The following is a 27,982-nucleotide window of genomic DNA, read 5'->3' on the forward strand; positions in this document are numbered from 1 at the left end:
AACCAAAATGTGTCAGTCACAATTTAGTAACAACCCAAGAAGACGGGCCTTGCTGACATATGATGGTGGGACCGTTAGGGGCTAGGGTGAAACAAGAGAACCAGGTATCAGTACATCACAAACTAGATAGTCAGAACCTCATCAAGTTGTTTTCACCCCATATTTTCTATCCACATGTTGTCAGAGCTGAAAGAGATCCCCCCACACCTGCGTTTGGCAGACGAGAACTGAGGCACAGACAAGACGCGTCAGGTGGTAAGCTGGCAGGGGAGCTGGATCCAGGTTCACATCTCTGTCCACGACACAGCACTGCCTCTCCTACCAATGGCACATCTTCAGGCAGGGGACAGCAGCGTCTATACCTTTCAATTCCTAGATTTGTGTTATTGTGAATGGTTCCACCACACACACTATAACTACATGGAAGCATACCAGTGAAACCTAAATTTTAAAATATGAAAACTTTTCCTCTTAGTATCATCACTGTTGTGTAGTTACCTTGCTGTCTTTCATCCCAGCTAAATGCTGGATGGCTCCAGATATTCCTACAGCAATATAAAGTTCCTGAAACAAAAGAGACCATATCATTAATATGCATTCATATATTACACCTTCCAAAGTACTTGCTATAACCAACCCAAGTCTTATGCCAGAAATATTTTAAATAAAACAGATGCCATATGTATCACTTAAATTATGCCTTCCTCCTTCCCTGATCTCCCTAACCCATAGTCCACACTTGCCTCTGAAGTCATAAAATAGTGGTGGAACAACAATATTGGATAATAAGAGTTTTTGAGCATTAACTGTGTGTCGACCACTGTGCTAAGCATTTCACATCAACTGTTTCACTTAATCTCACAACTTCCTGTGAGGCCGTACTTTCTGTCTGTGCTACTCATTTGGATACAGCTCTTCAATTCACCACCCTGCATGGAGCCATTCACAATATACACACATTTCATATTAACATATAAATACATATTAAAGTATACTTTGACTTAGCTATTTGCTTCTCATGGATATTTGTTGAAGTGGTAATCAAAGTATATTTATTAAGCTTCACATTTAGAAAAACCAAATATACAAATCAGTCTCAAAGGTCACACACACATACACAATCTCCTTTATTAAAAAATAACAGATTTCTCAAAAAAAATAAATAAATAACATTTCTCAAAGGCACAGAATGAACCTTTGTATTTTTAACGCCTAATAAGCGGGTCCCTGGAGTGCAGTTTCCAAGTAAATGTGGATGATAGTTGCACCTCTTCCTACCCCTCTGCTTCAACTAATTATAAAAGGAATGATGACTGCTCTCTGTACCTTTATCTAAAAATAAAAACTCACTATCATCATGGAAAACCAATTTAATAAGTGCTTAATTAAAAATACTTAGTTGCTCTGTCTACTATGGATAATTAAAACTTCAGCTGAAAAGCTTTCCCCACACATAAACTGAACAAGTCCTGGCTTGGGTAGGGGGTGCCCCTTACCATCTAACCAGACAGACACTACAGTTTTGTCACGACTGACAGTATAGTCTCTCCTCAACATGAGTAATGCGGAAGGTACTGAAGGTGGCTCTGTCACACAGTTTTATTACCGGCAAATGCTTCAAAATCAATGACAATGTCAGGTGGTCCCTCTTTGTCTTCTGCATGGCTTGTAATCTAATTCATGAGCACTGGAGCTTTTCTTTAAAAAGCTCTTCAACAGTGAACCTTTCTAAAAAGGCTCCTCAGGATGCTCTAATGTACACAGAGTTGAGGACCAGTAAAACAGATGATCCTCAGCTCATAAGCAGCTTGAAAGCTGTAACTTGACCCAGCACATTGATAGCGTATCTCTGGGTCTTATCTTTAAAGGCATAAAGTGTCCACCTGCTTCTAGAGCAGTAGGATACCCTTAAGTACTCTGGAAAGGATACAACCTAGACCCTAATGTGAGTTAATCATCTAAAAATCTACAGTGAGCTGGGTTTGCTTTTCAATTCAACCTGCTCATTAGTTAATCATCAAAAGCCTGAAAATAGGAAAGAGCACTTAGGCCTAAAAAGACTGTGTCTTAGGGTGGGGAATACACTACTGCAGAAAGCAAAATGTGTGGGTGAGGATAAAAAGCAATCCCATGATTTTATCTTAAACATAATCCAATGCATCAATTATGACCATACACCTTTGGAAAATAAAGTAAGGCCTTGTTATTATATTCTTATCAGACAATGACAGTTGTATGACTAATAAACAAGTACTATTATTTTGAAAAAGCACCAGTATTTTCCATTGAAGACTTTACAGGTAACTTCAATTGATAATTTTAACATCATTCAATTTATTCTGACCAGTATTTCTTTTAAGAAAGAACATTCATTAAATTATTAATCACAGTATACTTACTAAATCTGATGTTCAGGAAAACCAGGCCAAAAAGTTCTAATGTAGGGATTTTTAAAGTTAGTTATTTAGATAGACACTGTCTCACTAACCACGCTTTGAAGTATATTCTCAAACCATATATTGGAAAGGATCGACAGTTCTATAAAGGGGTCTTTCTGACATACATGTCTACATTAAAATTCAGCAAGTCTTAAAAGCCTCTCCATCTGCATTATAAAATGCTAATAAGAATGCTGATTCACTCTGGCACTAAACATCAACATAAATATGATATAAATGAAATTTACATTAAACCTCCTGAGAAATGATTACTGTTGGCTTTAACCATAAAATGTCAGTAAAGAAATAACAGATTCTGGGCCAAAGGAAACCAAAGGTGGTTCCAGGGTCATTCCCACCTTTCTAAAAAGCATAAATTGTCCAAACAAGTAAATTTTGACCTGTTCCTGACCAACAGGAACTTATTTTACTATCATGCAAACATGGTTCTCTAAATAAATAAAAAAAGCTTTGAAACAACAGCCCTGAACGAGTCCTGAGATTTTGGCTGCTGTTCTGAGATCTGATGGCTCTCTAAGACGGGAAGAGAGGGTTTTTTTCTTCTTTTTCAGAAAACGTGTACAGGCAATTAGACTACAGTCATAGGATGCTTCCTCATGGTTCAGAAAGCATTTCTGTATTTCAATAATAATAATTAGTATGTGCAAAAGCCTCCACAGATGCTAATTTATGGAGCACTTTAGACACTGGTTCACAACATAACAAGGCAATCCCTGCCCTGAGGCACTTTCTTTCTAAATCGGATGGTAGGTAAAAAAATTTGGAGCGAAAATGAGAGGTGATGTTGGAGTGGGGAACAGCAATTAAGGGTTCAAAAAGAGGTGGGATTAAAGAAAGGAACAGACAGAAAAGGAAGGAGGGGTAGTCCTGGAGATAAAGTTCTAGTAGCCTTCACAAAGGGAAAGAAACCTACAAGAGTAAGAAAATAGAACAAAGGACATCGCTGGTGGCGGTCTGGGTTGACCATCCCGCAATTCAAGGATGGAGAGGATGGGTGGGAAGAAGTAAAGCCACAGGGTCGGTAAAGAAGGGGCGGCACCTACTTCAAGCAAGTTCTGACAAAAAGCACAAATCCCTCTTTCTTTGCCAAGAACTAAAAAAGACTACAACCTCATCCAAAGAACTCAGGAGCAGATGTCTACACTACCTCAGAGTGTGCTCAGATAAACACAGGAATAGGGCTTGGAAACTGCTGCACCCAGTGTGGTTAACAGAGGTTTGCAAGAGGAGTATATCACTGTGGTTTAGAAGTTTAGAACCTAGGCTCTGGAATCTCATGGCCTATGCTGAAATAAATGCCAGTTCAGCCACCTAACAGACCTTTGACCGTGAGCCAATTATTTAATCTCTCTATGCCTGAGCTTGCTCATCTGAATAACTGGGATTGTAAAGCTTCAATCCTGAGCACAGAATCTGGTTTCCCAAGACACTGGTATGCCACTCAAGAACTGAGATTTATTCAAACACTGATTTTCTCAGTCCACTCAGTGACTAGTGGACTCCTGGGGTGGTCCCAGGGCTACCATATACAGCTGAGCAGGCTGTGTACTGAACAACCCTGGAGAGAAGCATCATTCACATCATAGTCATTACAGATCTGCACTTTTATTACAATAATTTTCCAACAGATGGCAGTAAAGTAACCTGAGAAAGGAGTATTTTTCCCTTATTCATACAAAAGAGTTGTATGGACTAGCAGAAGTACAGGAGGCAAGAATCCCCTGTGGTACACACGCAAGAAGCTCAGTCAAACAACACAGGTTAAGGTAAGATCATAAAAATCCGGTGTGACAGAGCTCTGGTCTCTTATGCAACCCCTTACTTTCTGTTCCTGCCAACAAGCAGCGGAACGGTCTTTAGAAGCAGGAAGCAGTTTGGGGGATGATAGTCCTCTAGAGTAATTTCTGTCCTCTGCCAAACAGGAGTCTACTTTTACAGCCTATCCCATCTGTTCCTGCTCCTTAGTCCTTCAAACAAAACAAGCTTTTAGAAGAGGTTTTACTAGTCCAAGCATGATGACAAATCTGTATGTCTGAGAACTGAAAGACTGAAATGAAATCTTAACACTTTTACAGAAATCTAACCAACCTGGGGAATCAACATGGTCAAAGTATTCTCTGATGCATGATTTGGGTTTTGGCTGCTTTCTTCTGAAAGTATTTGCTAACATCACTCTCCTCCTTCACTCAAATCTTGGGCAGGAAATCTGGAATTCCAAGAGCATATATTTCTGAGTCCTGCTCTCCAGAAGATCCTGGTGCAGATGCTAAGGAGAAAAGTGTTTCTTACTTGCACATTGTGATTGTTGCCTAACATTATTAAATCCAAAAGAGATATACAATATAAAAATATTGTAAGCCACATACTTTAAAATTTTCTATTAGCTTCATTAAAGTGAAATGAAATAGGTGAAACCAATTTTAATAATATAATCTCAACTAAATCTAGCCACATTTCAAGTGCCCAATATCCACATGTAACTTAATGGTTACAACCAGCTAGACAGCAAAGATCCAAGATGATTTAAGAACAAGCTAAAGAAGGGAACTCCCTGGAGGTCCAGTGGTTAGGATCGTACTTTCACAGTCGAGGGACCAGATCCAATCCCTGGTCAGGGAACTAAGATCCCACAAGCCGTGAGGTACTGACAAAACAAACAAACAAAAAAACAACCAAGGTAAAGAAGAGCCTTCTTATAAGCTCTGTGGGGTACTACAGAGCATGACAGTAAGACCTCAAGGCAGAATGACATTAGTATCTTGTGTTAGCTTTGCTTTTATTGGCTCAGAACAAGATCATAAAAGGAAAGTCAGCAGAATGACAAGGCTAAGATTAAATAAGGGAGCAGTCAATAGACAAACACATAGATGACTCAAATCCACCAATTTTCAGGTATGGTAGACCATTATAAGAAAACCCAAAGCAGATGAAAATGGCTGGTTTAAAACACTAAATTTATACTCTGAAACTGATTATCAAATTTTGTTCTCTAGTAAAATACTCTTTCTTAAAATTTTAGAAAATCCTGAAGACTCTATCCCGAAAGGCTCACACTTCTCAAAAAAGCATACGGACAACACCCTGGAGATTTTGCGCGTTCCAGACTACTGCAATAAAGCGAGCAGTGCAATAAAACAAGTCACAAGAAGTTTTTGGTTTCCTAGTGTATATAAAAGTTATGTTTACACTACACTGAAGCCTATGAAGTGTGCAACAGCACTATGTCTAAAGAAACAACGTTATCTACCTACATTTTTAAAATGTTGTTTTTAAGTTAAATACCGGCAGCTAATAGGATTGTTGGGATTATTAAATAACACAATGCATGTGAAGTGCTCAAAATATGAGCCATTACTATTAATGCTATTATTATTACTGAATGATCACTAAATCTTTAAACCAGAAAGCATGAGACGACCAACTGCCAAATAAATCCCACTTTACTTGAGTAGTTTACTATTGTGATAGTAACTATTACTATCTCAAGAGAAGTTGCTATTTAACTTGATACAATTCTTCTGGGATAATGTATTGGGAAAATTTTTTTACTGATATTGTTAGTGATTTGGGGGGGGAGGGGCACTTAGTACTAGCTGTAAAGTTTTAATTCAGCCCAACTTTCTAGACAGTGCTGGCTGGCCTAGGAAGTTGAGGTGAGTTTCTTCACAAAATTCTAACACAATCTTCATATAGGGATACATAGCCCAGATACAGCTACCAAGACATATCAAATTTGTCATACAAAAAATAATATATCAAGTTGAAATTACATTTTTTTCCTAGAATTGGAACAGTATTCTGCCTGCAGCAACTTCAATACTGCTTAAACAAAGTAGAAAGGAAAGATTTAAATGTTTACTTTTATGTTTATATAAAAATATGACTATGAGAAGAGTGGTTAAATCTGGAGCTTTCAGAGCAGAAAAACTAAGCAAGTATTTCTTCGCCTCTTTAAAAATCAGGTTTAAAATTCCTTTTCTACCAAGTCTCCCTTTCCAGATTGGGGAAGGGACATAAAAATTTGAAGGATAAAAAGTTTATTTGAAGATAAAAAGTTTAGAGACATCATATAAGTAGTTCTATTAAAAACTAGAATTCAGCAATCCTATGTTATGTGTTTAAAAACAATACCCTAACACTGCCTCGGGTGAAACAAATTTTACAGAATGGCACATGCTCTCTCAACATTGTTTACTCAGAAGACTACAGAGGCATAACCTTAAACAGCAACTGTTACAACAGCTAAAACACAACACACATACCCAGGACAAACGCCAGGTTAGGAGTTAAATGTAATTCATCATAGGAAATAATGAATGTCTCTTTGAGAAGTAGATTAACCGAACTATATTTTCTAATTACTGAAAGTCTCTTGTGCATTAATATTGCTATATTTCATCCTGCTACTCATTTAAAAGGCCAAACTATTTCCTCTGTTTGCCAAATTGTTTTTAAGTCTCTTCTCTTTTTGGAAGAGGCCCCAAAATGCAAAGCACAACTGTGGCTCTTCTCTCAAACAGCCCTCAGCCTGTATTATGAAATTCTCAGACAGCTTTATGCCTAAACTGAGTTTCATATAAATACAGAACTTTATGCATACTCCTGATATGAAGCTGAAGGTATGTCTCAACCATCAGATAATGCTCCTACACTAGGACTAACTCATATTCTATCAGTATTTGAGATGGCATGATAATCATCACAACTACATGAATTGTCTATAATATGCCAGTAACCATACTCTATATACATTAGCTTACTTATCTATGACAGTAACTCTAAGGGGTGGAAATTTTTCTCATTTTATAGAACAGAAAGCACAGGCTCAGGGAGGCTTGATGAGTCATTCAAAGTTACACACACCTAGTAAAAGGTAGGCTTCTTAACCAAAGTCCTTTGATTTTATTAAGTTCAGTACTTCTACTACACCACAAATAATTCAATATTGTGACAGTACTATTAATAACTGAAGTTACTAGTTTATTAAAACTCCAGTAAACATATTTATCATGGAGAAAAATCACTAAAACGAGATGAACAGCTAACATAAGGTTATATGTAAAAAAAACTGTATCAATTTTAGCTAACATGAGTTTTTAGCCCATGTTACTAGATGTATCAGTTGATACCTTATTTCTGAGTTCTTCATCCTGAATTAGGACATAAACTACAGCCTTTGATTTATCTAATGACCAGTTAGTTGCACATCAACTGAAATGCCTCTAATACAAATGTTTTCCCACAAATGCACTGGCTACAAGGCCACCAAAAAGACAGACTGATGAAGAGGCAAGACTTGGAAACTATTTCTTGTTTGTTGATGTTTTTGATGTTTAGCTGATGTAACCTATACAGAAAACTAGCACTTTGGATAAAAACTTTCACCTGGCTTTCGATGAAGTCAATATCTGACTTCATATCTGACAAATATTTCAAAATTTCATGGAAAAGGTCTAGAAACGAAATCAGAAAACTCATTTAGAAGAAACCTCTGTAGGTTTCTCATATGAATAGATATTCTATGGCTCAGTAGATGGACTTGGTGCTTATTAGGCAGAGAATACATAGCTTGGGTTTTTTAGCCCAAGGTGTTTTAAAATCCTAAATTCATCCACAGATAGTAGTTCCTCCATATTCTTTTTACTGGCCCACCTTTCCCCCCAGAGAAGCCAATTAAATGTCATCTTCACAACCAGTGTAGTTACAATATGACCAAAGCAAGTGGTGATTTATACTTCTAGCATAGGTTTCATTGTGCTTGTGCACTTAAGTCAGTCATGTCTAACTCTTTGCGACTCTGGACCATGGCCCATCAGGCTCCTCTGTCCATGGGATTTTCTAGGCAAGAATGCTGCAGTAGGTTGCCATTTCCTTCTCCAGGGGATCCACTTGACCCAGGAATCAAACCTGCATCTCCCACACTGGCAGGCAGATTCTTAACCACTGATCCACCTGGAAAGCCTATATTGCTTCATTACGTTCCTTATTATTTTTGTTCAAAGTGTAAGTTTAGTAACCCAGTTTCTCAAATACAAAGTTAAAAGATTTTTTTTTAAGGGACAGCAACTAACTATATTGTGATTTAGAATTCAAAAGTTTAAATGTAAACCAAAAAAGGTGAAATTTCAGCTCTTGGTCTTTAAATACTGTTTTTAAATGTAGGTTTTGATTACAAGGGATGCATAGAATCTGACAGAAGTTTTTCTTAAGAAAGTATTTTTACAATAAAATATAACTTTTAATACTTAACTATTTTGCACTTAAATGTTTAGCATTTAGGTAATTAGCTTCTATACTAAATGCACAGATTTTCTATAGCGGGAAGACTTTCTTCAAGGACACCTAGAATGACAGAAAGCAATCAAGTATATGTGTGTGTGTGCATATAGGCCCTGCCCCACAGCTTATGAGATTAGTTTCCCCAGCCAGAGATCGAACCTGTGCCCCCTGCAGCAGAAGTGCAGAGTACTAATCACTGGATGACCAGGGAATTTCTAGGTATACTATAAAATTACTCAGATGATTAAATTACACTGAAATATTTGGGTGTACAACTACTTATATATATAATTAGTATATTACAAAGCTTTGCATTTTTAGCAATCAAATAAAAAGTTTAAGTATAAAATTTTTAATCAGTAAGGTTTAACTGATCTAACGGCTAAATTATATATACCTATATAGAATTTTGCAAGAGTAAGGAAACTCTAAGGTTATCTATGCATTTGTTGTTGTTGTTCAGCCTCTAATTCATGTCCAACTCTTTGTGACCCCATGGGCTGCAGCATGCCAGGCTTCCTTGTCCTTTGCCATCTCCCAGAGTTTCCTCAAATTCATGTCCAATGAGTCGATGATGCCATCCAACCATTTCATCCTCTGTTGCCCCCTTCTCCTGCCCTCAATCTTTCCTAGCATCAGGTTCTTTTCCAGTGAGTCAGCTATTCACATCAGATGGCTGAAGTATTGAAGCTTCAGCTTCAGCATCGGTCCTTCCAATGAAAATTCAGGGCTGATTTCCTTTAGGATTCACTGATTTGATCTCCTTGCTGTCCAAGAGACTCTCAAGACTCTTCTCCAGCACCACAGTTCAATGCACAATATCTAATTCGGTGCACAACATCTATGCATAATCTTTTAATTTCATCGATTAAAAAAATAGAGGCCTGAAGAACCAAGATGGCAATAGAACCTGCCTTCAAAGTACTATTCTTTTCACTCACCAAGTTACCTCATTCCCAAAACTACTAAGAAGGTCACTGTTTGTGCATAGCCTTTCTTGATAATTATTTAACCTAAAATTATAAAGAGAGTTTCTATGCCAAGAAGCTAGTGAAAGCTACATAACTAGAGGAAAACAGTTTGGAGGCTCTTCAAAAAGCTAACCAAAGACTTATCATGTGGCCCAGCAATCCCAGGCCTAACTTTACCACCCAAAAGAATTTAAAGCAGGAACCTAACAGATAATTATATGTGAATGTTCAAAGCAGCATTATTCACAATAGCCAAAAGGTAAAAACAAAAACGACCAAAGTATCTACCAATAGATAAACAAATAAAATATTTATGGAATATTATTAAAATATTTTTTAGCCATAACAAGGAATGATATTCTGACATATGCTACAATAAGTATTAAACCTGAAGATATGCTAAAAGAAGTAAGACACTCACAAAAGGACAAATATTGTATATGATTCACTCTTAAAATATCCAGCATAGTGAACTCACAGAGACATAAAGCAGATTAAGGATTACCAGAGGCTGAAGTTGGAAAGAATGGAGAACTATTGCTTAATGGTTACAGAGTTTCTTTTTTGGGGTGATGAAAAATTTGGAGTATAAACAGAGGTTATGGTTGTACAATATTCTGAATATAATTGATGTCTGAATTATACACTTAAGTATGGTTGTAAATTTCATTAGATTTTTACCACAATAAAGTCATCAGAAAGTAATTTCCTTGACAGAATCCTTTATACAATTCTCCATCTTCAAAACACTTAATTCTAGAATCCTGTGTCTTAATAACTATCAAAATTCTTCAGGCCAGAATACTGGAGTGGGTAGCCTTTTCCTTCTCCAGGGGATCTTCCCAACCAGGGATCGAACCCAAGGTCTCCTGCATTGCAGGCAGATTCTTTACCAGCTGAGCCATCAGGGAAGCCCATAAATAGTTCCAACATATTAAAAAATAATAATATGGGAAACCAGGTGAAAGACTTATGGGAATTCTCTGTACTATTTTTGCCATTTTTCTATAAATCTAAAACTGTTCTGAAAAATAGCAACTTGAGTTCTCTATGAAATTCAGCCCAAATTACACAAAAACTCCTTGAACCACCATTTAAAGCTCTAAGAATCTGAGCAGAGCTAATAACATAGAAAAGGGAAGTGCTTATAAGAGAAGAGTAAATTTACTATTCATCCAACCTTACTAGAGACCATCTAAGTAACTTCACTCTAAGGAAATGGAAAACATTCCCCTGCCCCAAATACCATTTCCCAAATTCCTTCTCAGACTAACTTTAGTTAATATTAATATATAAATACATTAAACTAAATTACTAAAATGTTCTTTTATACAAGATTTTAGTACTCATATCTTTGGCTCTAAAATAAACATGAGGATTGAATTACATATGCTAAATGATCAACTATCATTGAATAAACATTTCCTTCCAGTAAAGTGTTTTATTTTCTCTGACATTAATGTGCATGATTATCTTACCTCAAGCAATACATGAGGAAAAAAATTAGCTTTTATATGAAAGAGCCAAAAATACAGTTAGAATAAGAACAGAAATTTAGAACAGTTTTATTCAAATTGCCACACCAAGATGGCTACAACAAAGATTTGCTGTCTGCTCTTACTGATTTTCATGCCAGCTGTTACATTAGACTGATCATCTACAAGGCATGTCAGTTTATATCAGTGGAATCTTTTATAAAAGTTCTAATATACACCTAAAAAAATTCAATAGACTCTCCAAAACTTAAAAAGTTAATTTTATATATTAAATGGTAATGGATAAGAAAACTTGACTGACACTGGTCCTCTTGAAACAAATATTTAGAGAAAACAGTCTAATAAAAATTAGCTAAGAACATAAAGCAAAGACACAATTAGAACTCAAGGACACAATTACAACTAACTTTTAGCAAATAAGTTTTTAACTATTGCACAACCAAACTATTTATATATCCAAACCACAGTTTGTTAGTTCTACAACTTCTCCTTTGTCACTTTAAGCTTCACTGTAAGGGCTTTGATCATCCAGGCCATGTAATTACCTTTAAGGAGCATGTTTAGGGTGTTTTCTGTACTACAGGTCCATACAGCATTTCTCTTTGTCCTCTTGGGAACAGAACATCAATTGCTTTCAGCTAAATGCACTCACATATGAATATTTTAGTACAATTTAATGCTTCTATACCAACCCCAAAGGAATAGAGCATCAATTTGTGAACACCATTTTCTTAGAGTTAAAAGCCAAGCTGGATAATGCAGTATGAAAGGGGTTGTCAATCTTTAGCTTTTTAGCAAGTCAGAAAAGCAGTCCATAAATTCAGTCCCAGCTGTGTACAAATAACTCCCATAAAGTTTGTTCGTACACAGACTTTCAACAAGAGTGAATTTTCTTCAAAAGAACTCAGAAAAAATTTCTTGTCTTGGTAAATTCTCCCCAAAACTGCTTTATCTAGTAAGTATTCATCAAGTCTTAGAATTATAAATGAACCACCAATCTGTTAGTAAAATACCAAAATACAGACAAAGTAATCTACTTCCAACTAAGTGAAAAAAACACATTTCTCTGGCAGGACACAACAGAAACTCTTTAACGACTACAATATGCTTATACGTTTGAATGGTGAGGTAGGTAAAGTCATCAATGGGGCTTTTAAAAGGTAATCCAGAAAAAAAAAAAAGTTAAATGGGAATTACTACCAACTATGTCAAGGCTAAAAAGACCATATTTATTAAATTCTAGTCATAGCATAAATCTGACACTCTATCAAGCTCAACACATGTAAATTAATGCCCTAACAAAATCCAATGAAACTATCAGATAACAGTTAAAGAATTTAATACCTGTTCATGATTTCAAAACAACAACAACAACAAATCTAACAAACTAGATTTATAATACTAATTCACTATTATAAATAGTGTACTAATTCACAGTACTCATACTATATGCAAGGCACAGTTTTAAGTGTTTGACACAGACTAATGCATTAAACCTTCATTGTACCATATGAAGTACAGACTGTTACATTGCCATTACACAGCTGAAAAAACAGTAGTACAGAGAAGCTAAGTGATCTGTCCAAGGTCACACAGCAAGCAAGTGGTAACACTAAGAACTGAATTCAGCAACCTGGCTACAAAGTCTGGACTAACTGTTTTTAACCATGATATGACATATTGTAGGAAACTGCTTTAGCAGCATTCCTAGTGGTGAAACACAAGAATTCTCTTGAAAATAAGAGACAGGGATGTTTATCAATCAACATTCCAAATATGGAGCTTGACAAATTAATTCTAAAACTGTGGGAAATGACAGAGAGTCAAGAATAGCTGAGACATGTCTAGCCTGGCTAATCTCTGACTTGGTTGATTCATTTATACATGCTCCTATTGGAGTTTCTTGTTTTATGCGTTTTAAGTCATCCTGTTTCTCAGTTTACCCCCTTCTGTAGTTGAAATACCTTCTCCGGGTTACTTTCACAAGAAAGGGTACACAAATAATGCATTTTCAAAAAGTATCTGTATGCCTGAATATGTTGTTATTCCATGCATATCCTTGATAGTTTAGAGTGAAGGTCACTCAGTTGTGTCTCGCGCTTTGTGACCCCATGGACTGTAGAATCCATGGAGTGCTCCAGGCCAGAGTGCTGGAGTGGGTGGCCTTGCCTTTCTCCGGGGGATCTTCCCAGCCCTGGGATCGGACCCAGGTCTCATGCATTGCAGGAGGATTCTTTGCCAGCTGAGCCATAAGGGAAGTCCAAGAATACTGGAGTGGGTAGCCTATCCCTTCTCCAGCAGATTTTCCTGACCCAGGATTCAAACTGGGGTCTCCTGCATTACAGGCAGATTCTTTACCAACTGAGCTATCAGGGAAGCCCACTTGATAGTTTGGCTAGGTATAATATCTATGCTGAAATTAACTTTCATTCAGGATTTTTAAAGGACAGTAACACTGTCTTCAAAATTGTAATATTACAATTAAAAAGCCCTATGCTATTATGATTCCTAATAGTCTGTGATTTGCTTTTTTGTTTCTAAAAGCCTTTATAATAATTTTCCTCTGGAATTTTGCAACTTTACAATGCTAGACCTTGGAATGGGCCTTTTTTCATACATTGTGTTGGGTTGTCAGTAGGACCTTTTTAATCTGGAGGTTTTCTTTTGTTTGAATAAATTATCTTATATTTTTATTTTAAAATATTCTGATGCCATACATTTTAATAATTCCTTTTCCTGGAACTCATGGACACTGGTTTTTGGCTCTGTTGCATTGATCACTTAATTTTACCTACTCGTCTTTTGATTCTAACTTCCGGGATGGTCCCTTGACATCATGTTCCAAAACTTCTATTGAATTAAAAAAACTTTTTAGCACAACTTTCATTCCAGGAGATATCTATTTTTTCACTGTTTTTATATAGCATGATATTTTTATCATATGACTATAATACTGTATGCCTCCATTAAAATATTAAAGTATTTTAGATGTTCTCCTCTGCTAAAAAAAAAAAAAAGAATAGCTGAGACAATTCTGGAGAAGAATGGGGAAGATGGGTATTGCCCAAGTAGATAATTTTATTACAAAGCTCTCGGAGCAGTTTTGGTACAATGATAAACAATTGACAGACAAAACACAGAATCCAGAAAAGAGACTTCTGCATATATGTAAACTTGATATGTAAAAGGTCTGGGGCAGAAGAAAATACAAAATAAACGATTAACTACATGAGGAAAAATTAAATAGTTACTTCATACCAAACAAACAATTAAATCAAGTAGATTAACTGAGTGTGAAATGTGAAAAGCAAAACTTTAAGAAAACTTTTAAGAAAAAAAATACAGGTTAATATTGTTAAAACCCTCTCTTGGCAGAGATCCTTTTTAAAAGACCAAAAAACAGTATATATCAAAAAGAAAAAAACGCTCAACCACATTACAATTAAAAGCTTCTGTTTATTAAAAGAAAAATGATTCAAAAAATGAAGAAGACAGTCATAACTGAGAGAAAATATATGTAACACACATAACCAACAAAAGATTAATATTCAGAATACATAAAAGAACTTCTAAAATTGTTAAAAAGATAGGCAATTCTACAGAAAAATAGGCAAAAAAGATATGAACAAGAAATTCAGAGGGGGGAAGAAAACATGAATGAAAGATTCCTCACTCGTAATCAGGGAAAAGCAAATTAAAAAGCACAATGAGATTTCATGCCTATCAGACTAGCAAAACATTTTAAAAATTGTAGTAAGATATACCTAACATAAAATTTACCATTTTAATCATTGGTAAGTGTTCTGTGGCATTAAGTATGTTTGCCTTGTTGTGTAATCACCCCCATTACCTATCTTTGGAACTATTCATCTACCTCTACAACCGCAAAAGATGTTAAAAAAAAAATTGAAAATACCAAAATACAGCAAGGATGAGAACAAAGGTAATAAATTTTATAAACTGTTGATAAGTATAAATAACCACTTTTGAAAACAGTATGTCAATATCTGGTAAAGCTAGACATTTACTATATGTAATTAAGCAATTTCACTCCTGGGCATACTTCTCTAGGGAAACACTAACATACAAGGAAACATTTTTTAAGAATTTTCACAGCAACATTACTTGTAATAGCAAGAAATTATAGACCACCTAAATAAACATCTATTAATGGAAAAATGGTGGAAATATGATACATTTATAATATGGAATGCCATACATTAATGAAACACAAATGAAAACTGCTACCTTCATTAAATGAATGAATCGCAAACAAAACTGACTAAAAACAGAATAAAGAAGACATACATTCAACAAAGTGGGTACAGAGGGAATAAACCTTTATAATAGGGCCTCCCTTGTGGCTCAGCTGGTAAAGAATCCGCCTGCAATGAGGAAGACTTGGGTTCGATCCCTGGGTTGGAAAGATCCCCTGGAGAAGGGACAGGCTATCCACTCCAATATTCTGGTCTGGAGAATTCCATGGACTGTGTAGTCCATGGGGCTGCAAAGAGTCAGACACGACTGAGCGACTTTCACTTCACTTCACTTCACCTCACCTTTATAATAAAGGTTACATATGACAACCCCACAGGTAACATCATACTCAACAATGAAAAGCTGAAAGTTTTCCTTCTAACATTAGGGACAAGACAAGGATGTACACTCTCATCACTCTCATTTGACATAGTACTAAAAGTCCACACCACAGCAATTAGGCAAGAAAAAGAAATAAATGGCATCCAAAGGCATTCCTTGGAATCGAAGAAGGAAAACTGTCTCTAATTCCAGGCAACATGGTATTATATAGAGAAAACCGAAAAGATACCACCAAAAAATTGTTAGTACTAATAAGTGAATTCAGTAAAGTTGCAAGATACAAAATCAATATACAGAAACATTGTGTTTTTATACACTAACAACAAACTATCAGAAAGGAAAATTAAGAAAACTACCCCATTTACAATTGTATCAAAAAGAATAAAATACCTGGGGATGTATTTAACATAAGGAGGTAAAAGACTTGTATATGGAAATCTATGACACTGATGAAAGAAAATGATGAAGATACAAATAAATGGAAAGATACTCTGTGCTCATGGATTAAAAGAATTAAAATTGTTAAAACATCCATACTACCCAAAGCGATGTACACATTCAATGCAATTCCTAACAAAACTCCAACAGCATTTTTCACAGAAATAAAGCAAACAATCCTAAAATGTATTTGGTATCAAAAAGACCTTGAATAATTAAGGTTATCTTGAAAGAATAAAAAACCTGGAGGCACCATATCAGAAATACATAATAGAATTTAAAGCTATATTACAAAGCTACAGTAATCAAAACAGTATGGTACTGACATAAAAATACAAGAGAATCAAGAAATATACCCATGCACACATGGTCAATTAATATATGACAAAGGAGCCAAGAATATACAATGTGCAAAGGACAATCTCCTTAATAAATGTTGCTTGGAGGACTGGACTTGTTGCTGTTGTTCAGTCACTAAGTTGTATCCAACTCTTTGCAACCCCATGGACTATAGCCTGCTAGACTCCTCAGTTCTCCACTATCTCCCAGAGTTTACTCAATTTCATGTCCATTGAGTCGGTGATGTCATCTAACTACCTCAACCTCTGTCGTCCCCTTCTCCTCCTGCCTTCAATCTTTCCCAACAGTAGGGACTTTTAAAGTATTGGATCTTGAGCTTCAGCATCAGTCTTTCCAACAAACATTCAGGGTTGATTTCCTTTAGGATTCACTGATTTGCTCTTCTTGCAGTCCAAGGAATTCTCAAGAGTCTTCTCCAGCACCACAGTTTGAAAGCATTATTTCTTTGGCGCTCAGACTTCTTTATGGTCCAACTCTCACATCCAGACATGACTACTGGAAAAACCATAGCTTTGACTATGCAGAGCTTTGTTGGCAAAGTGATGTCTCTGTTTTGTAACATGCTGTCTAGGTCTGTCATGGCTTTTCTTCAAAAAGCAAAAAGGAGTAAGGTTCTTTTAATTTCATGGCTGCAGTCCTCATCCACAGGGATTTTGGAGTCCAAGAAAATAAAATTTGTAACTGCTTCCACATTTTTTCCCCTTCTATTTGCCACAAAGTGATGGCACCAGATGCCATGATCTTTGTTGTCTGAATGTTGAGTTTCAAACCAGCCTTTCCACTCTTCTCTTTCACCCTCATCATGAGGCTCTTTAGTTCCTCTTCACTTTATGCCATTACAGAGGTATCATTTGCATATCTGAGGTTTTTTATATTTTCTCCAGCAATCTTGATTCCAGCCTGTGATTCATCCAGCCTGGTATTTCACATGATGTACTCTGCATAAAAGTTAAATAAACAGGGTGACAATATACAGCCTTGATGTATCCTTTCCCAATTTTTAACCAGTCCAGTTCTACCTGCTGCTTTTTGACCTGCATACAGGTTTCTCAGGAGATGGATAAGGATAAGGCAGTCTGGTACTCCCATCTCTTTAAGAATTTTCCACAGTTTGTTGTGATCCACATAGTCAATGAACTAACCCTAACCCTAACCTGGAGGGTTTCTGGAACTTCTTTACTTTTCTCCACGGTCCAATGAATGTTGGTAATTTGATCTCTGGTTCCTCTGCCTTTTCTAAACCCAGGTTGTACATCTGCAAGTTCTCAGTTCACAAGCTGCTGAAGCCTAGCTTAAAGGATTTTAAGCACAACCTTACTAGCAAATAAGAAGAAGGAAATGGCAACCCACTCCAGTATTCTTGCCTGGAAAATCCTATGGACAGAGAAGCCCAGTGGGCTATAGTCCCTGGGGTGGCAAAAAGGTGGACACAACTGAACACACACTTTTTTCTTTTTATTAGCATGTGAAATGAACACAATTGTATGACAGTTTGAACATTCTCTGGCATTGCCCTTCTTTGGGACTGGAATGAAAACTGACCTTTTCTAATCCTGTGCCCACTGCTGAGTTTTCCAAATTTGCTGACATATTGAGTATAGCACTTTTACAGCATCACCTTTTAGGATCTGAAATAGCTCAACTGGAATTCTATTACCTCCGCTAGCTTTGTTCATAGTGATACTTCCTAAGATCCACTTGACTTCACACTCCAGGATGTTTGGCCCTAGATCAGTGACCCACACCATCTTGGTTATCTGGGTCATTTAGCAACCATATTAATTTTTTTCTAGTTATCTTTGTTTTCATTCAGTTGTGCTCAAATATAACTGACTATATAAGTTTAAGTTGTACAGTATAATGATTTGACTTACATACATCATGAAATGATTACTGCAACAGTTTAGTGAACATCCATCATCTCATGTAGATAAATAATTAAATAGAAAAAAAATTTTTTTTAAATAATAAAAAGAGACCTACCATATGACGCAGTAATCCCATTATTGGGCGTATATCCAGAGTAAACCAAAATTCAAGACACGTACTCCGATGTTCACTGCAGCACTATTTACAAAAGCCAGGACATGGTAGCAACCTAAATGTCCATCAACAGAGGAATGGATAAAGAAGATGTGGTACATATATATGGTGGAATGTTACTCAGCCATAAAAAGGAATGAAATTGGGTCATTTGTAGAAATGTGGATGAACTTAATGACTGTCACACACAGTGAAGTTGGAAAGAAAAAAAAGTATCATATAGTAACACATATATGTGGAATCTAGAAAAATACAGATGACCATATTTGCACAGCAGAAGTAGAGACACAGACGTGGAGAATAAATATATGGATATCACGTGGGAAAGTGGTGGTAGTGGGAGGGATTGGGAACTGAGATTGACATGTATACACTATTGAAAGTATGTTTAAAATAAATGACTAATGAGAAGCTACTACATAGCATGGGGAACTCTACTTGATGCTCTGTGGTTACCGAAACGGGAAGGAAATCCAAAAAAGAGGGGAATATGTGTATATGTATTGCTGATTCACTTTGCTGTCCAGTAGAAACTAATACAACATGTAATACTCTAACAAAAATTAATAATTAATTAATAAAATAACAATTTCAAATGAATAAACATTTTAAAAACTTCTCAAATGAATAAACATTTTAAAAATTTCTAAGTTTGTATGTCTAATACAATAAACATCACCACCTATGAACCAAATAAACAAAAGTTCTTTAAGGGCCCTCAACAAATTTTAAAAAGAGTCCCAAGACAAAAAAGTTGAGAACCACTGTACTACACACATAATGAAACAGGAAAATGTGAAAAATACAATCAAAGGATATCAACCCTTAAATAACCAAGAACTTGGAATTACTACACAAGGATTTAAAAACAGCTATTACAAGTATGGTCATGATGTTAAAGAAAGATACCTATAATGTTTGAACAGATAAGAAACCTCAGCAGAGAAATGAAACTATAAAAAGAACCAAATGAAAATCTAGAACTAAAAAATACAAAATAAGAAATTTCCTAGCTGGGTTTAATAGCATATTAGTAATTATAGAAGAGTCAGTAATCTTGAAGGTAAGTCAATGCAAATTATTCAGTCTGAAGAACAGAGGGAAAAAAAGATGAAAAGGAATCAACAAAACTTAAATAATCTACAGAAGAATATAAAAATATCTAAAATATGTGCAACTGGAGTCCTAGAATAAAAGTAGAGAAAAAAAAGGTGGCTCAGTGTCCTATAAATGTTAAGTCAATAGGCCAAACCTGGACTGCCACCTCTTTCTGTATATAAAGTTTCAATGCGATACAACTCATTAATTTATTTACAAGTCTACGGCTGCTCCTGCTCTACAACAAAAGAGTTAAGTGGTTATGATAGACACTCTATGGCCAATAAAACCAAAAATACTTGCTGTGTGATTTACAGATAGCTTGTTCTCCCTGATGTAGATCTTTTATGTCCTAACTGAATTTTTTGATCTAGTATTCCATCAATTATTGGGAGAAGGCATAGTACCAAAACCTCCAACTAGGATAATAAATTTGTTTATTCCTCACTTTAGTTGTCAGATTTTGCTTGATGTACTTTGAAATTCTGTTATTGGGCACTTACACATTCATGACTGTTCTGTCTTACTGATAAACTGATCCTTTCATCAATTTATGGCCCTCTTTATGTTTGGCAGTACTCACTGTCTTGAAGTTTGCTTTATCTGATATTAATAGACAATTCAGATTTCTTATGTTTACTATTAGTATTACATATCTTTTTCTGTCTAAATGTGTTTCTATAGGCAGCATACAGTTGAGTCTTGCTTTTTATACATCTAGCGATCTCTGCTTTTTGGCTGGAATATTGAGTTCATTTATACTTTTCTCTCACTGCTGTTAAGAATTTCTTTTTATCGGTATTGATAAACCTTGTTTATGGGTTTTGAATACAATTATATCAACCATAAACACAGATGAAACAACTTTGCTTGTCTGCCAGAAAATAATTCTTGATCATGAGATTTCAGGTCTTCATTTTGTTTTCACTTAAAGTAATAAAAGGTGCTTGCTGATCATTAACTAGAGACAGCTATAAAGTCAGTGAATCTGGAAACTAACATTTATGACACACAGAGGGCCAAGAGGCACAGGAAAAGATGCTCAACATCATTAATTATTAGGGAAATGCACATCAAAACTACAATGAGGTATCACCTCACACCAGTCAGAATGGCCGTCATTAAAAATTCTACAACAATAAATGGTGGAGAGGGTATTAAAAAAAGGGAACCCTCCTATGCTACTGATGGGAATATAAATTGGTACAGCCACTGTACATTCTTTAAAAAACTAAAACTAGATCTACCACATGATCCAGCGAGCCCACTCCTGAGCATATATCTGGAGGAAACCAATATTCTAAAAGATACAGGCATCCCAATGTTCACTGCAGCACTATTTACAATAGTCAAGACATGGGAGCAACCTAATGTCCAACAACAGAGAAGTGTATAAAGAAGATGTGGTACATATAAGGAATGGAATATAGCATACATGCTCAGTCATGTCCAACACTCTTGCAACCCCACAGATTGTAGCCCGCCAGGCCTCTATCCGTGGAATTTTCCAGGCAAGAATACTGCAGTGGGTTGGCATTTTCTACTCAAGGGAATCTTCCCAATCCAAGGATTGGACCCGTGTCTCCTGCATCTCTCACTGACCCACCTGGGAAGCCCTACAATGGAATATTACTCAGCCATTAAAAGGGATGAAATAATGCCATTTGCAGCAACATGAATAGATTATCATACTAAGCAAAGTAAGTCAGAAAGAGAAAGACAATTATCATGTGATATTTCTTATATGTGGAATCTGAAAAATCAAATGAATGAATATCTATGAACAGAAATGGACTCACAGACATAGAGAACAGACGTGTGGTGCCAAGGGGCAAGGGGTGAGGGAAGGAAAGATTGAGAGCCTGAGGTTAGCAGATGCAAACTGTCATATATATAGGATGGATAAACAACAAAGTCCTGTTCTATAGCACAGGAAACTATATTCAATATCCTGTGATAAACTATGACGGAAAAGAATATGAAAAAGTAAAGTAAGGCAGACAGAGAAAGACAAATATCATAGGATATTACTTACATTCAGAATCTAAAAAAAAAAAAAAAGTACTTATTTACAAAACAAAAACAGACTCATGGACTTAGAGAGCAAACTTATTGTTACCAGGGGGAGACGGTGGTAGGGAGGGACAGATTAGAAGTGACATATACACACTGATATATTTAACAGATTACCCAGGGTTCTACTGTATAGCACAGGGAACTCTGCTCAATACTCTGTAATAACCTTAATAAGAAAAGACTTTGAAAAAAGAAAATAAAGGTTTCAGTAGGGAATGCAGCAGAGAGATCTGATGTTGGTTAAATTATGCACTCTTTCTAATTAATTGGCTCTCTCTCCAAAGCAAATGTACTAAAAATAAAATGAATTATTTTTTGAAAAAAAAGATATTTTCTTTTAATCATTCTTTAAGCAATCTGACTGTTACATGCCCTGTAGTTTTCCTCCTGTTTCCTATTCTTGGTATTTGTTGAGCATCTGAGATCTGGGTTTTTCTGCTCCAAGTACACACATAATAGACCTCCTATAAAGTTGTCCCACCGTTCACCAAAGCTTTGTCCGTTTTTCCCTGTGTTTTCAAAATTTTCTGTTTCATTTGGGACATATTTCTGCTGCCATATTTTTAAGTTTTCTTGCAGTATCTAATGGCAGGATAAACATTCTCTTCAGGTTCACAAGGTATATTCACCACAATACAGCATTTGTTAGGCCATAAAATAAGACTCAATGAATTTTAATACTGAGAAATTTATATCGTTAACATTTACATTTAAAAAAACAAAATACAAAATTAATGAAGTAAAGTTCAATCTTAAGTGCAAGGTAAATCCAAAGTAATCAGAAGGAAGGAAATTAAGAGCAAAAATCAATAAAAAGAAAGCAATGAGAAAAATTAACAAAGTTAAGAATTGGTTCATTTTTGGTGTAGCTGCTCTGGAAAACAGTTCCTCAAAAGGTTAAACATAAAGTTATCATATGAACCAGCAATTCTACTCCCGTGTATATATCCAAGAGAAATGAAAGCATATGTCCACACAAGAAAAATGAAAGCATATGTCCACACAAAAACCTGTATATGAATGTTCCTATCTGGATTATTCATAACAGCCAAAAAGTAAACAGCCCAAATTTCCATCAGATGATGAGTGGATACATAAAATGTGATATATCCATATAATAGAATACTATATGGCAATAAAAAGAAATATTAAACATGAATAAATGAAAATATTATGCTATATATTTTTTAAAAGTCATAAAAGACCATATATTCTATGATTCCCCTTACATAAAATGTCCAGAATAGGTAAATCTATATAGGCAGAAAGAGCTTCCCTGGTGGCTCAGACGGGTAAAGAATCTGCCTGCAATGCAGGAGACCTAGGTTCTATCCCTGGGTTGGGCAGATCCCCTGGAGAAGGAAATGGCAACCCACTCCAGTATTCTTGCCTGGGAAATCCCATGAAGAGAGGAGCCTGGTGGGCTACAGTCCATGTAGTCACAAAGAGTCAAACACAACTGAGTGACTAACATTTTCACTTTCACAAAGACAGAAAGCAGACTGGTAGCTGCCTAGACTGGGGAGCTGGAAAGAAAACAGGTGTGCGGTTTCTTTCGGAGGTGACGAAAATGTACTAAAACTGACAGGCGACGTTTATACAATTCTTTAAATAAACTAAAAGTCACTAAATTAAATAGTTAATTAGATAAACTGTATGGTAAATGAATTGTATCTCAATAAACTTGTTATTTTAGAGAGCTGAATCATTAGAAATGTTTCTTTAATATTATAAATTCCTCACTGGACTGACGTAGGAAAGGGAAACAAAAAAAACAGAGGACACAAACCGCAAAATTTAGGTGGAGCTATCACACCAGATTTTACAAACAACAAATGGAAAATGGGGCAAGATTATAAACAATTTTATCCAATATATTTGATAACTCTATCCAATATATTTAATAACATAAGAGAACTAAACGAATTCCTTCAAATACATCACTTAGCAAAACAGACTCAAAATAAAATAGAAAATCTGAATAGTTCTAATTCTATTGAAGTAATTGAGTTAACTGTCAAATGTTCCAACTAAGAAAACTTAAAGTTCAGATGGCTTCAATGGTGAGTTCTATCAAACATTTAAGAAAGACACAAACACAAACCAATCTTACACAAACTCATTCAGAAAATATACCAGGAGAGGGTATTTTTCAACTCATTTCATGAAGGCAGCATAATGCCAATACCAAAATTAAACAAAGATATTGGGGATGGGGAGAAAATTATAGATTATCTTGATAAAGACAGATCCCAAACTCCTTAACAAAGCATCAGTCAATGAAAGCCAGCAATATATTAAAAGGGTACTATATCATGATCAAGTAGGATTTATCACAGCAACTCAAGGTGGTTTAACATTTAAAAATAAAGCAATGTATTATTATGAATACATAATAATACACTGCCTACATTGTGTATCTGCCTACATATACATACCTACCTACACACACTCCCTAACTTTTTTCCCTGAGGTATCCTGAGAATAGCAATATCCAAACAGCAACAGGCACAATTAATATTGAGATGTCAGCTTCATACTATTCTTTCACTAAAAGGAACCAGGACTCCCTGGAGAAAAGACTGATACCAGGGCTGGGATAGGAAAACTACAAAAAGCCTAGAACATCTTATTCTATCAGTAAGTAAGGCCCCAAAGAATGATGGGAACATATTAAGACACAGAAGCCCCCAGAAGGGCTTCTCACTGGCCAAATGCGGAACAATTTGTACATCAACAAAAATTATAACAACAGATTTTCACCCACTGAACATAATAGGGACAATAAGTCCTATTATAAACAAATATTCAATGTTCGCTTAAGAAAATAAATGTAAATGAATAAACTGAAAGTCTGAGGAGAACTGGAATATTCACATCATTTCAAAGTACCTCCTTATAAAACATTTATTAATTACAAAGGGAAAAACAGCTTTACAGTGGAGAAGTTTGACAAATATCACCTTAATCAAACAGTCAAAGTGAAAATCTAATAAGACACAATGAAATTGTATACCACTTGATAGGATGAAATATCATTTTTGTGATATTCCTGTCAAAGACGCATATATAATCTAAATTGAACGGTGAGGAGACAATAGACAAACCCAAAATAAGGGACATTCTACTTTACAAAATAGCTGTCCTATAATTTTCAAAAATGTCAAGGTCATGAAAGTCAAAATAAGACAGGAACTCTTTGAGATGGAAGGACACATGACAACCATATGCAACATTTGATTACAAATTACAATCCTTTGCTATAACATATAGCACATTATTGGGACAACTGGCAAAACCTGAAAAGGGTCTGATGTTCACATGGTATTAATGTACTGGTGCCAATGTCCTGATTTTAAAAGTTGTATTGTGGTTTTATAGGAGAATGTCCTACATATTTGGAAATGATGGAGAATCATCTCAACAACTTACTCTCAAACAGTCCACAAAAATAAAGGTTTTTACTTTGTACTTGATTCGTTTTCTGTAAACTTGAAATCAGCTCAAAAAAGATTTACAGTCTTAAAAGAAAAATATACACATACACACACAAAAATATACACAGACACATACACACACACACACACTGACACACACACGCTGAAGTCTAACAGTTAATGAGCCAGAATCTCCAGGGAATACAAGATTCATGTTAAAGTGAAGACTTTAATATGTTTTAAATTCCTTAAGAAAAATTTTCAGTAATCCTACAGTCATGAGAGCAATGTTGAAGAAAGCTGACTGTATGACATTTACCTACAATACAAGTAAGGATGCCACTGGTAGTTCCCTGTCATTCTGCCATGCTACTTAATAACAGTGTATTGTTCCTGAAAAGTCAATGTAAACAAAAGCCTGTCTCCCACCATACTTTGCTGTAGAAGTATGATTAGACTGATTAGAAAGGTTGTGGGCTTCATCTTTGGTAAATAAATTCAAATAAAGCTGTTTATTCATGTAAACTATGACAAACAAGATTTTCACCAAAAAAATACCTATTTGCCATTCCTCATTAAATGTCAGGGAAGGTTTGAATTTACCTGCTCAATAAATGTTCTCACAGCCTGACAAATGTGGTATCACAAGCAAATAGGTTACATGGTTTTTCTGACTTTGTTTACAGTTTTAGTACATATTTTAGATTCTGAGATCTTATCTGAGTTCAAATAAGCTGAATAACACAAAAAGTATTAACAAACATTGATAATTAGATCTTATAAAAATAAAAATTTCTGCTCTTCAAAAAATGAATAAAGAAGCAATAAAAAGACAAAGAACCCAATTTTAAAATGGGGTTGAGCGCTCGCTTCGGCAGCACATATACTAAAATTGGAACAATACAGAGATTAGCATGGCCCCTGTGCAACGATGACACGCAAATTTGTGAAGCGTTCCATATTTTTATATTACTCAGCCATTAAAAAGAATTCATTTGAATCAGTTCTAGTGAGATGGATGAAACTGGAGCCCATTATACAGAGTGAAGTAAGCCAGAAAGATAAAGACCATTACAGTATACTAACACATATATATGGAATTTAGAAAGATGGTAATGATAACCCTATATGCAAAACAGAAAAAGAGACACAGATGTACAGAACAGACTTTTGGACTCTGTGGGAGAAGGCGAGGGTGGGATGTTTCGAGAGATCAACATCGAAACATGTATATTATCTAGGATGAAACAGATCACCAGCCCAGGTGGGATGCATGAGACAAGTGCTCGGGCCTGGTGCACTGGGATGACCCAGAGGGATCGGGTAGAGAGGGAGGTGGGAGGGGGGATCAGGATGGGGAATACATGTAAATCCATGGCTGATTCATGTCAATGTATGACAAAAACCACTACAATATTGTAAAGTAATTAGCCTCTAACTAATAAAAATAAATGAAAAAGAAAAAGAAAAAATAAAATAAAATGGGGTTGAACTCTCTTCAAAACAAACTTCAAAGACAAGACTTAAATTTTTTTTATTATTTTGAAATTTTAAATGAACATCTGATGAGACATGAGATTTTTTAATGGATATGACTTAATACCTTGTTTTGAAATACATTAAAAGTACATTTTGAAATATATTTAAAAACTCATTTTCCTCCACACAATAAAGATTTAAGCTGGCTAAGAATTCTACCCACTGAAAACTTGTATCATCTTAGAAACATGAACAATCATTTGATATTGTTAGTAATTCAACTTTGAAACCAATATATTCCTAAGTTTTGAATAGCTTTAATTGAAGAATAATCTAATATGGATCAGAATGGAATCAGAAGTCCTGAATTTATAGAATTTACTGAATTTCATGCAACTAGACATAACACAGAAATAAACGAGGTGTTCGGGAAGATGTGAGACTACAGCTGTCATTCACAGCTCCTGATTTTGAGAGTCTGTGTTCATTAATATAGATTCATCAGTTTCATGGATAGATTTTATAATACATAGGCATTATAGTAAATAAATGCTAAGATGAACATCTAAAATCTATATAATAAAATGATGCTTCTCTCAATTTCATATTTAGTGTTCTGACATAAATTTGACAAAGTATTCTACTGCTTTAAAAACTCTGAAAAACACTGCTGGATTTAAGGCCTGCTATTTTTACTAAGGCCAAGAGATCCACAGGCCTGTGAGGACACACTCACCGGGATAAAGGCTAACTGCCTCGGTACACTGAATAGGTCATCACATCACTGAGATGACTGCTCCACAAATATATACAGTTCTTATCCCCACAGAATTTTGCATGGCGTATTTTACTGCAATACTTACTGGTGCCACTATTTTTCCTGTCTGTCCAACTTGCAGGTCATTAGGAACAAAGCCAGCATCAACAGCAGCACGAGAAGCACCAACTAAGAAAAAAATAGTTGTCATTTTTTAAAGCTCTATTATTCAATTTGTTGGGGGCATTCATTGATAACGGTTTTTTAAAAATTTAAAAAAAAAACTTTTTTTTTACCCTCTCCAATCCTCTCCAGCAGATGCCGCCTTGTCTGCCACTATCCTCATACAACTGGGGCCTCAAGGTGGTGCTCCAGGCCCTCACTGCAACTCTCAAAAATTTTCCCTCCTTTCTCCTTAAAAGCCTTCAATTTTGAATTTCATGTCATCGGATAATGTCACTCGTGTATTGCTTGTGTCATCTATTAACCA

General features: G+C 35.6%; 1 protein-coding gene and 1 non-coding gene across 2 annotated transcripts in view; one reads left to right on the forward strand and one right to left on the reverse strand.

The window, feature by feature from the left end:
• ETFA (electron transfer flavoprotein subunit alpha) overlaps positions 1–27,982 on the reverse strand; it is a 70,647-nt gene that overhangs the window by 19,305 nt on the left and 23,360 nt on the right. Inside the window, exons 9-10 of the mRNA XM_043921811.1 lie at positions 27,599–27,681; positions 499–564 (exon numbers count right to left, since the gene is read on the reverse strand). Coding sequence (XP_043777746.1) covers positions 499–564; positions 27,599–27,681 — 149 coding nt within the window. The remainder of the gene's footprint in view (positions 1–498; positions 565–27,598; positions 27,682–27,982) is intronic.
• LOC122707074 lies at positions 26,119–26,222 on the forward strand. The gene has a single exon (XR_006344605.1). It is a non-coding gene; the product is annotated as a U6 spliceosomal RNA (small nuclear RNA).

The sequence above is a fragment of the Cervus elaphus genome, chromosome 13 (assembly GCF_910594005.1).
Source record: "Cervus elaphus chromosome 13, mCerEla1.1, whole genome shotgun sequence".
Lineage (NCBI taxonomy): Eukaryota > Metazoa > Chordata > Mammalia > Artiodactyla > Cervidae > Cervus > Cervus elaphus.